At 48.0% G+C, this 20,274-nt stretch overlaps 2 protein-coding genes across 2 annotated transcripts in view; both read right to left on the reverse strand.

Moving 5' to 3' along the window:
* Nucleotides 1-1,666: 1,666 nt before the first annotated feature.
* On the reverse strand, nt 1,667-17,089 carry Fuca1 (alpha-L-fucosidase 1). The gene is made up of 8 exons (XM_027399707.1): nt 16,713-17,089; nt 15,099-15,233; nt 11,874-12,011; nt 8,763-8,868; nt 6,112-6,312; nt 4,280-4,470; nt 2,883-2,982; nt 1,667-2,340 (listed from the first exon to the last, which is right to left on the reverse strand). The coding sequence occupies exons 1-8, from the start codon at nt 17,087-17,089 to the stop codon at nt 2,200-2,202; spliced, it is 1,389 nt and encodes a 462-aa protein (XP_027255508.1). The 3' UTR covers nt 1,667-2,199.
* Nucleotides 17,090-17,472: 383 nt separating this feature from the next.
* Cnr2 (cannabinoid receptor 2) overlaps nt 17,473-20,274 on the reverse strand; it is a 17,971-nt gene continuing 15,169 nt past the window's right edge. The window contains exon 2 of the mRNA XM_027399710.2: nt 17,473-20,274. This exon is cut by the window's right edge and continues 1,570 nt beyond it. The gene's annotated coding sequence lies outside the window, so the exon portion shown is untranslated.

Consider the following 20,274-nt stretch of genomic DNA (forward strand, 5'->3'; position numbering starts at 1 on the left):
AGATATCACAAGAAAACCTGTTGGGACTCCCCAGGATTCCCGGTGACTCTTCTCACTCCCCATTTAATTCTTTAATTAGTAGAGAAAATGAACTTATTGCACTTTAGACAAAGTCACCACCACTTGAGAAACTGAGGCAGGAAGATCGACCAAGAATTTGGGGGCAGCCTGGGCTACACATCTGAGTTCCATGGAGACCTAAGCTATGGCCTGAAATCCTCAAGGTAGAGGCCATGAAGGTGCTGCTTACTGGTTTTCTCCCCATGAGCTGCTCAGTCAGTTTGCTTTCTTACACACCCTAGGACCACCAGGGTCCTCAATGGGCTGGGCTCTCCACATCAATCACTACTCAAGAAAATGTGCCACAGGCCTTCCCATAGGTGGGGGAATTTTCTCAGCTGGTTTCCTCTTTCTAAATGACTGTATCTTGTGTCAAGTTGACATAGAACTAGCCAGCACACTGGGCATGCCCTAACATTCTGTTATCACCCTAATCTTTTAAACAGGTGCTCTGTGACTTTTTTCCTTTCTTTCTTTTTCTTTCTTTCTTTTTTTTTTTTTGAACAGGGTTTCTCTGTGTAACGCTGGCTGTCCAGGAACTATGTATACCAGGCTGGCCTCAAACTCAGAGATCCACCTGCCTCCCAAGTGCTGAGATTATAGGCATGCACCACTATGCCTGGCTCAACTTTAAGTTTTTGGTGGGTGAGTCATACAATGTGATTATATGTTTATAATACATTAGATTTAAGAATTTTTGTGTGCCTTTGTATGGGTAAGGGCAGCTGAGTGCCCTTGGTGGGCAGAAGAGGGAGGACATTAGGTCCCTTACAGCCGGAGTCACAGGCAGTTGCTGAGCTATCTGTGGGTTTTGGGAGTCAAACTCTGTCCCCTGCAATAGTAGTATGAACTCTATCTAACTGCTGACAGTCTCTCTAGCCCCATTGTTTTTTGAGACAGTTTCATGTAGCTCAGACTGGTCTCAAACTTGGTATACAGCAAAGCCTGGCTTGGAATTAATATCCCCTCACTTCTGAGTGCTAGGATTATAATAGATTCCAGCACCTGGCCATGTTTAAAATTTTGATATAGAGATATTCACACTATTTTTCTTAATGGTTCACTTTTGTTTATTTTGCCTGTGTGTCATGTGTGCAGTGCCCACAGAAGCCAGTAGAGGGCACCAGACCCTCTGTCTGGAACTGAGTCGCAGACAGTTTTAACTGTCCTGAGTGTTAGGAACCGAGCTGCGATCCTTTGCTGAGACATCTCTGCAGTCGTCCTGCCATTTTATTTTTTAAAAATCTGGGGGCTGGAGAGATGGCTCAGTGGCTAAGAGCACTGCCTGCCCTTCCAGAGGTCCCGAGTTCAAGTCCCAGCAACCATATGGTGGCTCACAATCATCTATAATGAGATCTAGTGCAGGGATACTGGGGTGTAAACTGGGCAGTGGTGGCTCACTCTTTTAATCCCAGAACTTGGAGGCAGAGGCAGGTGGATCTCTGAGTTTGAGATCAGCCTGCTCTACAAAGTGAGTTCCAGGATAGTCAGGGCTACACGGAGAAATCCTGTCTCAAACAAAACAAAACAGCCAAGAAAACCAGAAAATGAATAAAAAGCTGTAAACGGCCCAAATGGAAACTAGGGAAAGAAAACTATCACATGCTTTTGGTAGAAATAATCTGACATACAAATTTACTTCCATCTTTTTTTAAAAGGTAAGGCAGACTCACACTCCTTCAGCAGTACCTCTGAAGATATGCTCAATGACAGAGCTTTGGCTTGCTTCACAAACTTCCAAAGAGTTGACCTTGGCAGCCTGCCAAACCCTTCAGGACCAGGCTAATCCCTTTGGGATTAGTGACAATCAATATAAGGCACAGGGGTTGGGTTTGCCAGCCCTCTTGGACCTGTTCCTACAGGCAACAGACTTGGCTCATCATCAGAGAGGGAGATTTCTAGTGAAGGAACCGGTGAGCTCAGCTGAGCTGTCCAGGCCTTTCTGCTTGACACAGGGACGCCAGCAATGGGTCTCCCGTCTTCCATCCATTCAGTCAGCAGCAGCTCAGTGTACTAGGTTCCCATTGATTAAAATGGGCTGGAAAAGCCATCATTGATGGGAAGGGAAGCTACTTTATTGCACTGATGATCCTGTAAGAGAAAGGTGAAGCAGGGCGGTCTGCCCTTGAACTCCAACAATCACTTCACATTTATCAGCTTTAGAGTCCAGGCAAACTCCACAGGGAGAGCAGTCGGTGGCAATGGGGGCAGAGAGATGAGGAACCCATCCTGGAGATCTTGGGTCCAGGTCAAATATCCTTCCATTCCTAGCATTGTAACCTGGGGAAAGCAAAGGGGATGGAAAGACCCCGTTATTCACTGAGGAGCGGACTTTGTCCCAAACATGATGGGGAGCAACTGGGCTGGCCCACGTCAGTGAGGACACTCTAGTGGGACACACATGAGGGAGGAAGGAGTACAAGCCTGCCATTGCTTTTTTATGAAAGTTACATCTATCCAGGCATGGTGACACAGCCTGGGGCTAGCCTGAGCTACATAAAGAGAACCTGGCTTGCCTTTAATCCCAGCGCATGGAGGCAGAGGCAGGTAGATCTCTGTTGAGGTCAAGGCCAGCCTGGTCTACAGAGTTACAGAATGAGTTCCAGGACAACCAGGGCTGTTACAAAAAGAAACCAAGCCTTGAGAAGAGAGAGAGAGAAACCTGGCTACAGAACAAAACAAAACAGGATCTTGGGATGTAGTTCAGTGGTGGAGTGTTTGCCTGAGCATGCCTAGGCCCTGGGGTCTGTTCCCAGCACTGGAAAAATAAAAAACAAAACAAAGACAAGTTATAGCTTAGGAGGGATGACGAGTCTCCTTACCTTTGTGGCTGAGGTCGTTTGGGGAGATTTAAGGTTTATGATCCCATTTTCTGGCCAGTACAGAAAGGTAGCATAGACAGCCGAGTCTTTAGAGGTATACCTGGAAACAAGAAACACCAGTGTCCACAGGGAGTTGAGTGGTGTCCCAGACAGATACCTTGCCCGTTAAAGACCTTGTGTTTGTCACGACTACTTGGAAGTGAGAGTAAGGTGAAGAAGAAAGGGGTCTAGAAAACTTTTTGAAACAACAGAGGGTGTAACAAGGAAACACACAAATGGTGACACATTTACTGGCCTGAGGGTTCAGCATGTTCAGGAAATAAGGATGAAAACCATCTCATAGAAATTCATCCGTAAGGATTAATGTGTCCCCAGTGGGAGAGCAAGGTGCTCTGGTGTGACACCAGTCTCCTTTGAAGGATGCTGAGCTCAGGCCTGCGCACTGCTGGGTCCTCACTCACAATGTCACTTAGTCACCAAAGCAAGTCTGTGAAGCCACGTACCACCCACTCACTCTGCAGCTGAAAAAACTGAGGTTCAAGATCAAATAACTAGATCTGGAGGTCCAGGTAAGGATGGGAAGGGTTTAGGATGGAGCCCTGCACAGGGTGTCCGGAGACAGAACTCAGCTGGGACATGAATGTTACAGCAAGAGGCAAGACAACCTCCAGCCTTGGAACCAGATGGAGGAACCTGAGAATGTGCAGGTCAGCAAGGGCCACTGGCCACGCCGGCACCCATCACAAGTGTGATGTACAACATACTGATAAATTGTCAAGTGTTGTTTGGGTTCACCTAAAAGCTGGCTCAGGAAGGGGGTGCCCCTGGCCACATTTCAGATCTAAGCATGTTTGTCTCAAAGTGTTCTAAGGCTAACTATGACAGGGAGGGAAACAGCAGAACAGCCCAAGAGCAAAACCCTTGAGTCTCTGAGAACAGCTAGGTCAGCCATCTCCAAAAGGGATCCCCTTATTTATCTCCCGATATAAAAGCACCTGCAGGGGAATGAGAAACCAGAAATCCAGCCATGGGCAGCTTATCCATGGAGACAAAATACATTTGGAACTCCAGCTGACTGCCCCAACTTCCCTAGTTGTACTACTGGATGTTGTGAGCCCCTGATTTGATGACATTTTCTTTCTTGGTTGCTATCTGCTGTATTTTTGCTCAGATACCTCACCCAAAGGGACAGAGCTCTGCCCAGGACTCACTCTGTCAGGCACTCCTGACTGCCTCCGGCTCCCCTATCTATCTATCTATCTATCTATCTATCTATCTATCTATCTATCTATCTATCTACCTACCTACCTACCATTATCTCTTGCTGTTTATCATCTTGGCTAACAATATGGCTATTGTCAATCATCCTCCTGACCATACAAGAAGGCAAGACTCACCACACGACTGTTATGTTCTTTTCGAACTGCACTCTCCAGGGATGGGAGGCATAGATGGCCTCCCCGTTGATCTGCAGCCACTTGCCAACAGCAAGAAGCCTTTCTTGGAAGATGGGATCGATCAGTCCATCCTTAGTTGGTCCAATGTTGAGGAGATAGTTGCCTCCCAAACTTACTGTCTGAATCAATTCCTAAAGAGAGCAGAGACAATGGAAGTTGAGGCATGACTACCAAGCCTGGCATGGCATCTAGAACACGCAGACAGTGAGGGGTATTAGACAAGAAAAGCCCTGGGTTCAATCCTTAGCACTGCAAAGGGGAAAAAAGGGAAGGTGAGTTACACTTAGAGCTGGACATGACGGCACACGTCTCCCTAAGCTGTTAAAGGACAAACGATGTGAACCTTTGGGAAAACTGATGCAAAGAAAGCTGGGCATGCTGGCCTATGCCTTGAATTCCAGCACTTGGGGTGGGGAAAGGCAAGAAGATCAGGAGTTCAAAGTCATCCTTGGCTACAATACCAAGTTTGAGACCAGCATGGACTACATGAGACCCAGTCTCAACAAACAAAAACTGTCATAAAGAGACATATTCTGAAGGCATCCTGGAGAGGAACTTGTGTGGGGGTATTTGCTGTGACCCCAAGCAAGTGTCACCAAGGCCACCCAGGACTAAGTTTGCATTTGGGAACATTTACCGGCACAAGCCCCTTAGAGGACTCCCCGTCGACTTCTGATGTCTTTTCAGCCTTCTTCCCTCTGTTGCTTTTCGCAGCTGAAGCTGTACACGGCATTTCATCCCACCACCCGAGCCAGTGGCCAGCTGAGCGCTGTTCAGTACCACAGTGCTCACGGACAGCCCTCCTGCCTCCTGAATTACCCATTAAAGTTGCAAGAAACTGAAACCACACAAGTTAACTGAAAATGTTCCTGGGAAGGAATGCCAACAATGATGACCCGGAGGGTGAGCGCTTGTCTTATGAGCAAGAGGACCTGAGTTCACCCCCAGAATTCATGTTCAAACAAACACATCAAGTCAGCAATAAACAAAACAATGGGAGGCTGTGGTGTGGCGCACACTTGTCATCTTTGTCTTGGGGAACAGAAATGAAGGCTCCCTGAATGGCCAGTTCCAGGCTAGTAAGAGATCTTGTCCCTCCCCCATAGATGGAACCTGAAGAATGGCACTTCAGGTTGTGCTCTGGAGGTCACAACACAGCTATATACACACATCACAGCACTCACACATACACATATACACACACCCTCCCAACAAGAAGGAAAAGGAAGGAAAGTCCTGGAAAGAACATCTCTGTAGATAAAGCTTTCTCTGAGGCTAAGAAGATGGCAGAGTTGAAGTCCCTTGCCAACAAGTTTGATCTTCAGGACTCACAGGATGGAAGGAGAGACGTGACTGTCAAGTTGTCTGCTCACCTGTACTCGTACACCGTGGCACACAATTACCCCCGCCCCCAAACAAATAAATGGATGTAATTTAAAAAGGTTTCAGCTGGGTGTGGTGACACACGCCTTTAATCCCAGCACTCAGGAGGCAGAGGCAGGCTGATCTTTGCGAGTCCCAGGCCAGCCTGGTCTAAAAAGTGAGTTCTAGGACAGCTAGTGCTACACAGGAAACCTTGTCTCAAAAAACCAAAAAGAAAACAAGAAAGAAAAGGTTTCAAAGCTCCAATCCCTTTCTTTGTAACAGTGACAATGTGCTCAGGAGTGTTTTGTCTCTGTGTGCTGTGGCCCTGGCAGGTTTTAGCAACCCAACTCCAGGTCAGAGGGCTGCCTTGAGGTAAGCAGTTGAACAACCGAGGCGAATGCTCTTACCTCAATGATTTCCTGTTCGCTGGCAATGGTAGACAGGGTCATGTCCCGTCTGTAGCCCCAGGATGCCGAGTCCACGCTGGTACACATCTCCCACTTGTGTTTTGGTAAGCTGTGCGGTGTGTATTTATCTTCACAGTTGTAGTACCCTCCATGGTGACAGGAGCAGTTCTGACCCCAGCGGTCATTCACCACCACCTCGTCCTAGAGGAGGAAGGAGAATGGGTCACTGGACAGCACCTTCGGCAGTGCAGACACACCTGGTGACAGTGTTTGGAAGGAAGGACAGTGGTACTAACTGGTGTCTTCTTCTGTACTATTTTACACTTCTGTAAAGGCACACATGGGAAACGAGGCACAAGGGTGGTGCTGCTACCCAGTGGGAGAAGCCAGAGTTGCTGACAAACATTCTACCATGTGGAGGGCAGTGTCTGTGACATAGAAGCACCTAGCCTCTAATGTTAGCAATGCCCAAGCCCAGGAAGCCAGCCGAGAGACGCACAGAGGAAGTGTGATGCATGGGGTAGCTTTACAGCTCATCTGCGGGCTCAGGAGGTGAAGTGCTCGCTGTGAAAGCATTGGGACTCCAGCACTTGTAGAACTAGAGAGATGGCTCAACAGTTAAGAGTGCGTGATGCTCTTACAAAGGATGTGGCTTCGGTTCCCAGCAACCACACGGTGACTCACAACCAACTGCCTGTGACTCCAGGCCCAGGGGATCCGACATCCTCTCCTGACCTCCACTGGCTCCTGCACACACATAATTCTCAAAGGCAAAACACTCATTCACATAAATAACACGTGGCCTGGACTTGTTTTCCGGCACTCACATGGTGACTCAGTTATAGGAGATCCTTCTGTGGGCTCCTGCATGCACTCAGTACACATAAAGTTATACAGGCATACATCCATACACATATAATAAATAAACTTTGAAAAATGTGTCTGGGCGTTTTGCCTGCTATGTGGGTGCACCTGTGTGCAGTACTTGAGAAGGCCAGAAAAGGGTGCACGCTGCCCTTTTACTGTTGTTTCAGGCGGTTGTCCGTGATCCACCATGTTAGTGCTGGAAAGGCAACTCAGAGCAGTACATGTTCTAACCACTGTGCCCTCTCCCCAGCCCTCGCTGTGGGATTTTTGTTTTGTGTGAGACTCTGTGTAACAGTCCTGGAACTCACTTTGTAGACTAGACTGGCCTTGAACTTACAGAGATCCCCATGACAGAGTGCTGGGATTAAAGGTGTGTGCCACCACTGCCCAGCTTTGCTGTGCTTTTTAAATACTTGTGGTTGACACCTGCTCCACTCACCAATGCTGCATCTTTGCTTATCTTTTTTTCCCTGTTAGTGATTCTCCTTAATCAGGCAAAGGTGGCTGTCATCCTACACGGCAAATGACCTGCTTCCATGAAGGCACAGACCAGGAGGCATGAGGTTATCAACTGTCTTAGATTTATTTGTTTGTTTCTTGAGACAGAGTCCTACTTTGTAGACCTGGCTGGCCTGGGAACTCATTGTATAGACTAGGTTGGCCTTGAACTCACAGAGATCCACCTGTCTTCTGACTGCTGGGATTAAAGAGGTGCACCACCATTCCTGGCAGTCAACTGCTCACTCATAACTGTATTTCACTGTGGCAGAGACAGGGGTGCTATGGTGAATAACAGTGTTTGCCTAAAAACTTTATTTAAGCAGAGACTTTGCAGAGTAGACAGATGTGGACAATTTACACCATAATATTCTTTCAGTGCTAGTTACCTGGGGATGAACTGCACATCTGGGAGTCCCCCGAGACTTGGCAAGTCCCTAAAGGCAAGCCTTGCACCGCCGTTAAAATGTTCTCCCAGTGAGTTACACTCCAACCCATGAGAACCCTCAGTCAGCATTCATTACTCAGGGAAGGGTGTCTCTTCTCTCTTTCCTTCCCATTTCCCTAGTTTTGTAATAACTACCCAATAATACCCCACAGAGCCCAGAGGTGGTGGCACATGCCTTTAATCCCAGCACTCAGGAGGCAGAGGCAGAGGCAGGCAGATCTTTGTGAGCTTGAGACCAGTCTGGTCTATAAGAGCTAGTGCCAGGACAGTCTCCAAAGCCACAGAGAAACCCTGTCTTGAAAAACCAAAAACCAAAAAAAAAAAAAAAAAAAAAAAAAAAGACCCCATAGATAGGCATCCACCAGGGCACCTTCATCCAGGCTTAGCTTTGGTGCTTGTGGTTACACCTGGGTCCCCCTGTGTGTTAAGCACATGCTCAGCCACTGAGCTATACCTCCAGTTACCAAACTACTTTATACTTATTTTTTCTTTAAAACCTACAAATCCAGAGCATGTGAACATTTTTGACATTTTTCATCACACAGATTAAAACTTCTGTATGCAGTAAAAGTCCCATAACATAACACAAGACACAAATGTGCTAGCGAAGTATACTGACTGACTGTAGGGAGTTAGCTAAGTTCCCTTTAAAATCTGGATATAAAGCTAGGAGTGGTGTCATATACCCGTAATCCCAGCTCTTGTGAAGCTGAGACAGGAAGACTGCTGTGAATTCCCCGTCACAGCCTACTCAAGCTGAGCCGATGAGTAAGTATCACCAGGTCCATTCATACTCTCTTATCAGAACCAATAATGAGGAAGTTAGATAACCACCTACCTTGACAGGGCTATCATTATAGAGCCAAGCGAGGAAAGCCGTGGAGTTCCAGTAAGTATCAGGACTCTCCCAGTCCCCATCAGACCAGATCAAGTCGGGCTTGTAGCTGGAAGACACGTGATCACAACAGTTTGCTGTGAATCTTTATCTAGTCCAGTCTTTTTTTTGGGGGGGGGGAGAGAAGAGTGGGTTTTAAGACAGGGTTTCTCTGTGGCTTTGGAGGCTGTCCTGGAACTAGCTCTTGTAGACCAGGCTGATCTTGAACTCACAGAGATCCGCCTGCTTCTCCCTCCCGAGTGCTGGGACTAAAGGCGTGCACCACCACCGCCTGGCTTCTAGTCCAGTCTTACACAGACAGATTTTTGCAACAAATATTTAAAAATTAGAGCTGGGAGTGTGGCTATGTGGGAGGGCACTTGTCTACCACACATGAGGCTGTGGGTTCCATTCCTAAAAGAAAAGAAGCCTCTTGATTGGAAAGTACCATGAAAATGACAATGCAGAAACTAAAGTGATAAGAAATCTAAAGGAGACCCCTGGGAGTGTGTGGGGAGAGATGGCTGAGAAGTTAACAGCACTGGCTGCTATTCCAGAGGACACAGGTTTGAATCCAGCACCCACACAGGCTCAGTCCCCTGGGATCTGATGCCCTCTGTTGGCACCAGGCATGCTTGTAGAACATAGACAAACATGCCATAGGTATAAAATAAAAATTTTAATTAAAAAACAAAAACAAAAACAAAAACAAAAACAAACACTGCAGGGGCTGGTGAAAGCGTTTGCCAAGTTTGACAACCTAAATTCAATCCCTGGGTCCCCTGTGGCAGAAAAAGAGAGCTGACTCATGCAAGTGGTCCGTCCTCTGACCTCTACATGCACAGCAGGGCGCGCGCGCACGCGCGCGCGCACACACACACACACACATACACACACACACACACACACACACACACACACACACACACACGTGTGCATGCGCGCGCGCACACCCCCCCCAAGTAAATTAAAATGGAACAATAGCAATAACAATAAAGAGTGAACTACTTCTGTATACGTCTCCTAGTCTCCTCTGTTCCCCTTTTAGAAAGGGCGCTGTAATCAGTATCTAGAGTTTGCTTCCCTTCAAGCAACTAACTCCAGTTAGGGGTGGTGCTCACAGGGCTGGAGAGACAGCTGGATGGGGGGAGGGGTTCTTACTGAAGAGGGCTTGGTTCCCAGCACCCATACAGCGGCTCACAACCACCTGTACCTCTCACTGCAGGGAATCGATGCCCTCTGGCCTCCCTGGGCACCTGCTGCCCATGGTATATATAGACTAAACATAAGTAATAAATACATTCTGGAAAAGAGATTGGTGCTTGGGCAGGCCAGATGGTTCAACTGAGCTGGAAAAGCTCCTGCTCTCAAGCCTGATGATCCAAATTTGATCCCCACAATCTACAAGGAAGGAGAACTGACTTCCAGAGTTGTTCTCTGACCTCCATGTGTGCTATGGCACATATGTGCACATACAATATATACCCATAATACACACAAATACAATATGCACATGAAATAATAAAATGTGATTAAAAAAAAAAAAACAGTAACAGTGGTCATGACCTAGGGTGTGTTGCTCAGTGACAGAGCCCAGCATGTTCTAAGACCTAGGTCCTGTCCCCAAGACCAAAAAACTAAAAAGCCAGGTGCGGTGGCTCATGTCTGTAATCCCAGCACTTGGGAACCTGAGTCAGGAGATTACAAATTAGAGGCTAGCCTGGGCTACATGGCAAGTCCCTGGTATTCCAGAAGTACAAAATAAAGATGTCTGCTTTGGGGGTGCTGTAAACTTTTGGAGCATGGCTCTGATCTGTTCTTGGCAGCTACCCAGTCCAGCTGGAAAGCCTCCCAGGGCCTAGTGCCCCCTCCACGTTATTACTAAAATGTGTGTAAACGTGAAGGCCTAAGACAAGCGTTATTATGCACATTTTAGAATCATGAGTCTGAAGGAGCTGGAGGGCAAATGACAGACCTTCACTGCACTCCACAGTGAGGCTAGTAACAGTCTCGAGGAGGAAAGCCTTCTCTAGCCTCTCCACAGTGAGGCTAGTAACAGTCTCAAGGAGGAAAGCCTTCTCTGGCCTCTCCCCTGTGTGCAGTCAAGTGCACCACACAGCTTATGCCCATTACCTCATTAGCTCCGTGATTACCAACCCCAGGTTCAGGATAAAGAAAAAAGAGAGCCAGTGCCGGACAGTGGTGGCACACACCTTTAATCCCAGCACTTGGAAGGCAGAGCCAGGTGGATCTATGAGAGTTCTTGGGACCAGCCTGGTCTACAGAGATTTCTAGGACAGCCAGGGCTATACAGAGAAACCCTGTCTGGAAACACCAAAAGGAAGAAAAGAAAACCAAACGTAACAAAAACAAAATATATAAAATGAGAGAAGACAAAGAAGCCACCCTTTAGGCTACAAGGGTCCCCCATCCAGGGGCAGCTCCCAGCTCTCACAAGAGAAAAGCATAGAAAGAGCCTGGCAGGAGGGCTCAGTGGATAAAAGTGCTTGCCACCAAGCCAGCCTGATAACCAAGCCTGATCCTGGGGTCCACGTGGTAAGATGAGAAAACTAATTTCCCAAATTGTTCTCTGACCTATACACCTATAACCAGGGGGAGGTAAGCAACAGATCCCCATTTGAGAATGGTGGCTCTCTTCCTGTTCCCAGCACTGTGACAGGGATTCTGCACTTGATGTGAGTTCTCCATAGGGCAGGATCTGTGCTCAGGATGCTCCGATTAGAGCTTACGATCAGGAAGGCACCAGTGCCCCTCTCCAAGGTCCTGACTAGGCACAATGTCAAGGGAGCACTGAGGCTCTAGCTTTGACTCAGTGCCTCCTGGGTTCCCTGTGACAACAGCAGCTTAGTAGGTGACCACAGTCCAGAAGTTCTGAGAGGTGGGAGGGGAAACATGCTTTGCATGAATACAAATGCCACTTTTATGATTTTGATGCCTTCTAAGTGGCTGAAAGGCACTGAAAGGCAGCCTGTGGCTGAAGCCTTTTAACAGCACCCTAGAGGCTGCTCTGACTTCAAATACAAGTTGTCAGCCCCCCCCTCTCCTGTTTCTCACCTGTTAACAAGGTCGTACAGCTCTGGCATTGTTTTTGCACCAACAAAATACTGAGTCTTGAAGCCATTTTTCTTGTCAAGTAGGTAGAGTGGATGGAACCACTCCAAGAGAGAGTGGTACAGGCCGTATCGTAAATTCCTGTAACAGAAAAACACAGCAGCAGCTGGCATTGGGCAGAGAAAAATCAGACTGGGTGTGACGTCTGCATTTAGGAGGGGGAGATAGGAGGATCAGGTGTTCAAGATCATCCATGACTACCAAGTGAGTTTAATGTTAGCCTAAGCTATTTGAGATATTTTATTTATTTAATATACTTTTTTTTTTTTTTTTTTGAGACAGGGTATCACTGTGTAGCCCTAGCTTGCCTAGAACTGGCTATGTAGAACCAGACTAGCACCAAACTCACAGAGATCTACCTGCCTCTGCCTCCCGAGTGCTGGGATTAAAGGCGTGTGTCACCACATATTTCATTTTTTAAAATCTTCATTTTTTTTTTTATGGTTCTGGGAATCAAACCCAGGGCCTCACATATGCTAGGCAAGCATTCTGTCATAAGCTATAGCTTTTAAAGAACTAGAAAGAGTTTGAAGGTTCCTAACACAAAGAAACGACAAATGATTAAGGAGCTAGAAATGCTAATTCCCCTGATTTGCTCATTGTGCACACTGCAAGCATGTCACACTATGCCTCATAAACTTAACCAGTTAAGATATGGTGCTCACAGAAATTACAATGCAGGCAGTGAAGAAAATAACATAGCAAGGCACAGATAAGAAAGAACTGACGGAGTATTGAGCATGTGACTTGGGGAACAACCATGGACAGAGAAGCTGCCTCTCCAGTCTTCCGAGGCTGGGTATGTTCCACAGGCCTGGAACCCCAGCACCTGGAAGGCAGAGCCAGGAGGATTGCTTCAAGTTAGAAAGCAGCCTGGTCAGCCAGGGGTTGGTGGCACATGCCTTTAATCCCAGCACTCAGGAGGCTGAGGCAGGCAGATCTCTGTGAGTTCAAGGCCAGCCTGGTCTACGAAGCAAATTCCAGGACAGAGTCCAAAACAATACAGAGAAACCCTGTCTTGAAAAACAAAACAAAACAAAACAAAACAAAAGAAAGAAAGCAGCCTGGTCGAATGGCAGGTTCAAAGCTCTTCAGGGATACAGAGAAGGCCCCAACTCATCAGACCGAACCAAACCAGAAGAAAACCGCTACTTCCAAAGTCCTCATCTGATCCATGTCTAAGATCAGACGGACATTTTTTTGTTTTGTTTTTCGAGACAGGGTTTCTCTGTGTAGCTTTGGAGCCTATCCTGGCATTCGCTCTGGAGACCAGGCTGGCCTCAAACTCACAGAGATCCGCCTGCCTCTGCCTCTCGAGTGCTGGGTTATTAAAGGTGTGCGCCACCAATGCCCAGCCAAACAGACATTTTTTAAAAAGATTTTATTCATTTATTCTGCATACAGTATTCTGCCTGCATGTACACCTGCAGGCCAGAAGAGGGCACTAGATCTCATTACAGATGGTTGCAAGCCACCATGTGGTTGCTGGGAATTGAATTTAGGACCTCTGAAAGAGCAGCCAGTGCTCTTAACCTCTGAGTCATTTCTCCAGCCCAATGAGACTGACATTTACTACAGGATTTTTAGCCAAGGCGGCATGGGGCATGGAACACTGAGCAGGGAACAAGAGTCAGCTAATGCATTTGTAAGCTGTGGTCTGTCTCAGCTCTCCATTTGTTCCATGAGACAGTCCTGGGCAGTGTGCAACAAAGGCACAGCTGGGTTCAAAACAAACTTGATGACTTACACAATCAGGCAGTCAGCCTACCCCTCAAACAGGATGCCAAGCTTACCAAGTCACAGCAGAAAGTTGTTTTCTTTCTTAGAGGCAAACCTGAACACCTGAATCCAATCCCATTCCACTGCTGGAGACTGGGGATGGGGCTGTGTTATGGCTCGAACCTTCAATGTCTCCCCCTAGGCTTGTTTTGAAGGCTTGGTCCCTAGCTGATAGTGCTATTTGAGGAATCTGCAGAACCTTTACAAGGTGGAACTTGCTGGCAGAAGTGGGTCACAATGGCTCTAAAGGACATACTGCCTCTCATTCCTGTCTGCTCCCTGGTCATATGTTTGCTAAATAAATAACCTCTACCCCAGTGTGTGGCTGCCATGAAGGCAGCTGCCCCACCATGGTAGACCGAAACTCTCTAAAACCAGCTGAAACTCTCTAAAACCAGCTTTCCTTCCCTGGAGTTGTTTCTAGCAGCTATGGCGGTCACTGACACAGAAGTAACTAACACATTCAGTGGAAGAGCAACTGTTTAGCATTCACGAGGGCCTATGTTTGTATGCCAGCACCAAACCCCCAAACCTTATCCTACCTATCCACATCCTACTGTTTTTATATTCAGAAGTTAATTCATATTATTATTATCATTATTTAGCATTTTGAGATACAGTCTTGTGTAGCCCAGGCTAGCCTCAAACTCGGTATATACCTAAGGCTAGCCGTGAGCTCCTGACCGTCCTGTCTTTGCCTCCCAAGTGCTAGAACCAGCGGCATGTGCACCATGTCAGGCTGTTACTTCCTGTGGAGTGACAAATACCAGAGACTGCTGATCGAGTAGAAGCAGCTGTGGGCCTCCCTCTTTAGTTCTGATCTTCTATCAGAGCTTGCCCTCAGTCCTGAACAGCTCTGTGCTGGGTGGGTGCTGATGACTGTGGAGGAGAAGGCTGAGACCCCGTCCCTGGCCTGTCACATACAGGGAAAAGGCTCTAAGTGGGAAGTGGTGATGCATGCCTGTGATCCTAGCACTCAGAAGGTGGAGGCAGGTGGAGCTCTGTGAGTTTGAGGCCAGCCTGGTCTACAGAGCGAGTTCCAGGACAGCCAAGGCTACACAGAGAAACCCTGTCTCGAGAAAAACAAAACAAATAAATAAAACAAAAAGAAAGAAAAGCCTCTGTAGTTCAAGCTTTCACAGAAATCCTGTGCAGGCTGCAGATGGCCCATCACAGTCTATTTTGTGTCCTTCACTCCACTGTGAACTCCTCCTATTGTATCACCTGTGGTCCTGTGAAGACCGCCAAATCTCAAACCCCAAGTCTGGAAGCCCATCTGCTCACTGGCTAAGTATAGCCCCAGCAGACAAACAAGAGGAGACAAGGATGGTACTCTGCAGGGATGGATGGCTAAGAGGGTAGAGTGGCTAGCCGTCCACAGACACGCACCTCTTCCGAACAGCAGCTCCCAACTCACCGACCAAATCACGATGGGGCCCCACATCCTTTGAGTTCCAGTTCCAAGACACGGGACTTGGCCAGTTTGTGAAGCCTTCATGATGCTTTGTGGTCAGGACCACATACCTGTAGACATCAAAACCAAATAAGAACAAAGGAAGTGGGCAGTGACCACAACCATGACCTTGCCCAGTATGGCAGGAAGATCTCAATTATAGGAAACATACTGGGACGAGTCACTGCGACAACCAAGATGCCTTCATAGTGACAATATCACCCTGTAGGTATGACTCAAGAATGGAAGGAGGCACTGGATGCCCAGAAGGTTAACAAGAGAAAAATGGCGCACCTTAACACACAGACTCACCCCTTCAGGGCATAAGTAATGAACTTTTTCCACCCCTCTGCCCTGATCTAATGGCAAGAGCAGATGACAGCTGCTTGATTTACTAACACTGTGGAACTGCCCTTCATCTCAGGGGGCAACAAAGACTCAAATATCTGGGATTGAAAGACAAATGTTGAAATAATATGTCATTTACTTTTAGGGCCAAAAAAAAAAAAAAAAGAAAGAAATATAACATGAACATGTGATTTTTATCACAGGAGGTGTGGGGACTCCTGAACTTCTGGGTCACATAGTATCTTAGGCTCATCCATTCCTTTCTGCAACACATTTCTTTCCTCTTTTAAACAGTCTTGAAATATAAAAGCCCTTCTCATTCTTAGACCTCCTAAAACAGGCAGATAACTAGTCCTTCTGGGTATGGCTTGCAAACCCTGGGTGCATCTCCAGGTCACAAGATGTACAGTCTAGGATACCACGCTCCTTCCTCTCTCTGCCTTAGTTACCTCGTCCATAAAACAGGGAGTTTGGAAAGGGGCTGAAGTCCAACCTTGTTCATATATAAGTTATGGATAGGAGAGATGGCTTGAAGTCAGCTTCCTGCTTCCTCCGGCCCTGTACTCCCACACAAGTAATGACAAATACTTTTTGGGAGGGGAGTTGAGACAGGGTTTGTCTGTGTAACAGCTCTGGTTGTTCTGGAACTCACTCTGTAGACCCGTCTGTCCTTGAACTCAGAGATCCACCTGCCTCTGCCTCCCCAGTGCTGGGATTAAAGGTGTGAGCCACCATGCTTACAATGGCAAATACTAGCTTAGGGCTCTCAAAACATACCTTCCTCTGGAGGGCTGTGCCCAAACAACCCAATCCCTCCACGAGGAAGTGAGAACCCAAACAGAGCACCCGAAACTCCCATCCTTCCTTCTCCATTTAGAGTCACAGGGCTACAAGGAACTCAGGCAGCTTCTTTTTATAACCTTCCACCGACGCCACAGGTAGCCTAAGGCCCAGGTCCACTGACAAGAGTCCAGACTGTGTTCTGGCCCTTGTAGAAGAGACACACCGGCTGGAGCCTGGTTCTAGCCTCTCTCCACACAGGTGCAGTACCCAGTGCTTTCCCGACTTCAGTTTTAAAATCAATCTCCAGCAGGATTCTGTTCCTTAGCATCAGTGCGCCATCCTCCGGGGTGCAGAACGCAGGGTGCGAGGCCTTCAGCCGTGGGCTTGCCCCGTCCCGCCTCGCGCCAGCCCGCACTCACTTGGCCCCGGCAGCCTGGAAGAGTGCGGCCCACTGGTCCGGGTGGAAGAAGCGCGCCGTGAACTGCGGTCCGAAGTCGGCGTAGCTGAAGCCCGGCGGGTAGTTTTCTTTCATGAAGTTCTCATAGGCCGGAATCCGCTCGCTCTGCCAGTGCCACCAGAACCACTCGCTGCCCCAGGCGGGCACCGAGAACACACCCCAGTGCACAAACACCCCGAACTTGGCCTCGTCAAACCATCTGGGCAGTGGCCGAGAGTCCAGGCTCTGCCAGTCCGGGGTGTAGCGGCGAGGAGCCGAGGGCGCGGCCTGGGCCGCAGCACTCAGCAGCAGCAGCAGCCCCAGACCCACCGCCCGCCATCGACTTTTTAGCTCCCACATCCCTGCTTCCGTGCCTGCACCTTCCTTCTTAACGCGCAGGCGCTGGTCAGTAGCTCCGCCTCCCTGAGAAACGATTGGCTCGGAAGGGAAAGGGGCGGGGTCACTCCTGCGGTCTAGGGTGCCGTCTGAGGCGCCGTCTCTGACCGCGAGCGCCCTCTGGCGTTGAGAAGTCGCAAAGAGGCGTTGATAGCTCTGATCTATTGAATTAAAACTCCATAGTCTCCCCCTAGGGACTTAATTGCCGGGTCCCGTAAGCAGGAAGGACCCAGGGTGTGCGGAGAACAGGGAATAGCCCACATTATTGCACCAATCCTCAGGAGAAGGCTGAAACCAGATCGTTTTATTTAGTGATTAATTAAGAACAACTGTTTCCTTGTGCTGTACATCCAAGCGGCAGGTGGCGCTAAGCCAATTGCGGAGTTGCGTAAGAGATTTAGAAATAACGAGGTAGAAACACCATAGGAAGGAACTTTGTGAGGAGAGTGAAATAGCTGCTGAGAGGAAGGGCAGACGTGGTTATTCTGGCTTGTCTCTTGTTCGTTGAACTTACTTTGAGAACTCTGAGGTATTTAGACATTTTAATTTTAAATTGTAACTTAAATCTATTTTGAGATAAAGGTGTCTCATGTAGCTCAGGCTAGGATTGCTTCTACCTCATGAGTGCTAGGATTGCAGGTCGGGGTAGCTCCAACACTCCTGGTTTTATGCAGTACTGGCCTTTGAACAGTACTGCATAATTTGCCCATGCAAAGGAAGACCTCTACTGACTGAGCTGCACCCCCAAATCCCCTGAGGGACTCTCAGAGAGCTTAGCATCTAACTGAAGTAGTTTAGGAGTAGAACACTTGCTTAGCATGTTGTAAGTTTGGGGGTCAGTCCAGCAACACTGAATAAGCCCACAGAGCGCCACTGAGGCACGATTTTTAGAATAGCAGGACAAGAAATTTGAGAGCCAAGAGACCCTCTTGCTTCAGGAAGGTCTGCAAAACTTGTTTGGCAGGCCACCTGGTTCCTCTACAGTCAACACATGCCCAATGGTGTGTGTGTGTGTGTGTGTGTGTCTGTGTGTCTGTGTGTCTGTGTGTCTGTGTCTGTGTCCGTAGCTGCAGGAAGTATGCAAGCCAGAAGTCACATCGTCTATGTGGCACAACTGTCTCCATGGTTGCTGAGACAACAACCACATGTTAGAGCAATAAGAGGTTTTACTGCTCCTTGATGGCAACCCTCTTCCCTACCTTTCCCAACTGACCCATGAGGAAACCAAGGCGAGGACACGGCGGGGAGTGCCCAAGATAACAAAAGTGAAGGCCAAAGGCAGTCCCACAATTTACAGCAGTGGAAATCCTCTCTCCAGCTACTCTGCCCGGCACCTTGGAAAAAGCCAGGGCTTATGCCGACAGACCAAATGCTGCCTCCTTTAGGGGAGTAATAAGGAAACAGTATTTTCTGTTTCTTCCTTCCCAAGTTAACATTGAAATATGGCCTAAAACACTAAGCACAGGAGACTTAAAAAAAAAAAAATCAACTTCTTTCCCCTCATCCTTTCAATAGCGATTAGAATTGCAATGGCCTCTGATGCACACAACTTGTCTTGGGGAAAGTAAAATGGGACACCATAACCTTCATTTGACCTAACAGAAAAACCAAAATGTCATCTTGCAGGGGCATGTGGGAGACTCTGTAGCAGAATGGACTGACCTGAATTATTAGGGAGCCTGAGTTTTTTTGCACTGGGCACCACCTTGTTGGTTTCTCTGGGCAATGGTCAAGTCTTGTCTGCTGGCTGGATCGTCATCTAAACAAGGCTGTTTCTCATCTCTACCCAGGGCCCTTACCTTGACCCCTACCCCTTCCCTTCATAAACTCTGCCTCTCCGCTTAAAGCAAAAGTAGAAAGTGTATAAGAGTTGGACTCATACCTGAGAGATGGCTAGAGCTTAAGAGCACTGTTCTTCCAGAGGACCCAGTACCCCTATGGCAGCTCACCAGTGATTGGTAACACCAGTTCTAAGGGATCTGATGCCCTCCTCTGGTCTCTGTGAGCACCAGGCACACATGTGTTGCACAACATATATGCATATATGCAGCGAAACACCCCTACCCATTAAAAAAAAAAAGATGTCTCACTTAGGGGAGGCTGGCCTTAAGCTTTCAGCAATTCTACCTGAACACCAGGGCTATATTTGTGCATCACTGTGCTCCACTCCAGCCCTTCACTTACTTATTTTTTTATTTTGACACTGGGTCCCACCAATTTGCCTGAACTGAACTTCAACTCCGTGTATAACTCAGGAAGGTTTTGAACTTAGGATCTTCTTGCCTCAGCCTCTTAAGGAGCTGGAATTAACAGACCTATGCCACCAGGCTCAGCTTCCCTGACTCACTTCTTGTCAGAATGTAGACTACAAGCCCTGATTAGGGTCCAGCTCCTTCATGGCTTGGGTATGCTGGACCGCACACAGCCTGGCATAACATATTTATGATGCAGATGAAAGAGCAATGGACAGGGAACACATCCTTTTGTAAGCATTAAATGACGTGTTTAGTGGATAGCTTTGCTTTCACTGTGTCTGTGGTCCCCAGTGTTACCTCTCCGGCCACCAGCAGCGTCTCGAACTTCCCTCTGTTGGGGATGCCCCCTAGTGAAGGTAAAATTCAGGTATGCAGGGACACAGCAAGGGCTGTTGACAGAGGATGTAAGCCTGTGCCAGGACCACAGCGGAAGTCTTCCCTCCCCAGTCCCTTTGCTTATCCCCGCAGGACCAGTGTGGAAGAGGCAAGGAGGGTAAGTTGAGCATTGCTGGCAACAATCTAGGACCCAGGAAATCTTTGTGAATATCTTGCTTTTTACTGGAACTAGGCTAGCCCGGGATGCTACTACGCTAGACACAGCAGAATGTCACAAGATCAATACGGTTCCCTGAAGACTGTGTACCTCTAGCCTCCTCTGGGGCCCCAAGGACCTAATGTCACAATGATTTCAAGGCTTATCAGGGTGTCATGAGGGCTCTGGCCCAACAATATACCCTGAGCTGATGGCTATGACCCTCTCTGAGTCAACATTCTTGATCTTCAGCACACCATGATTCTTGACCCTCAAAAGGCAAGGGTGGCCTGAAAGGCGGAGCCTCACATAGCTTACAGCCAGCCATGGAGTCCCAAACAACGAAGCAGGAACCAGAGCTA

The sequence above is a fragment of the Cricetulus griseus genome, chromosome 2 (assembly GCF_003668045.3).
Source record: "Cricetulus griseus strain 17A/GY chromosome 2, alternate assembly CriGri-PICRH-1.0, whole genome shotgun sequence".
NCBI lineage: Eukaryota > Metazoa > Chordata > Mammalia > Rodentia > Cricetidae > Cricetulus > Cricetulus griseus.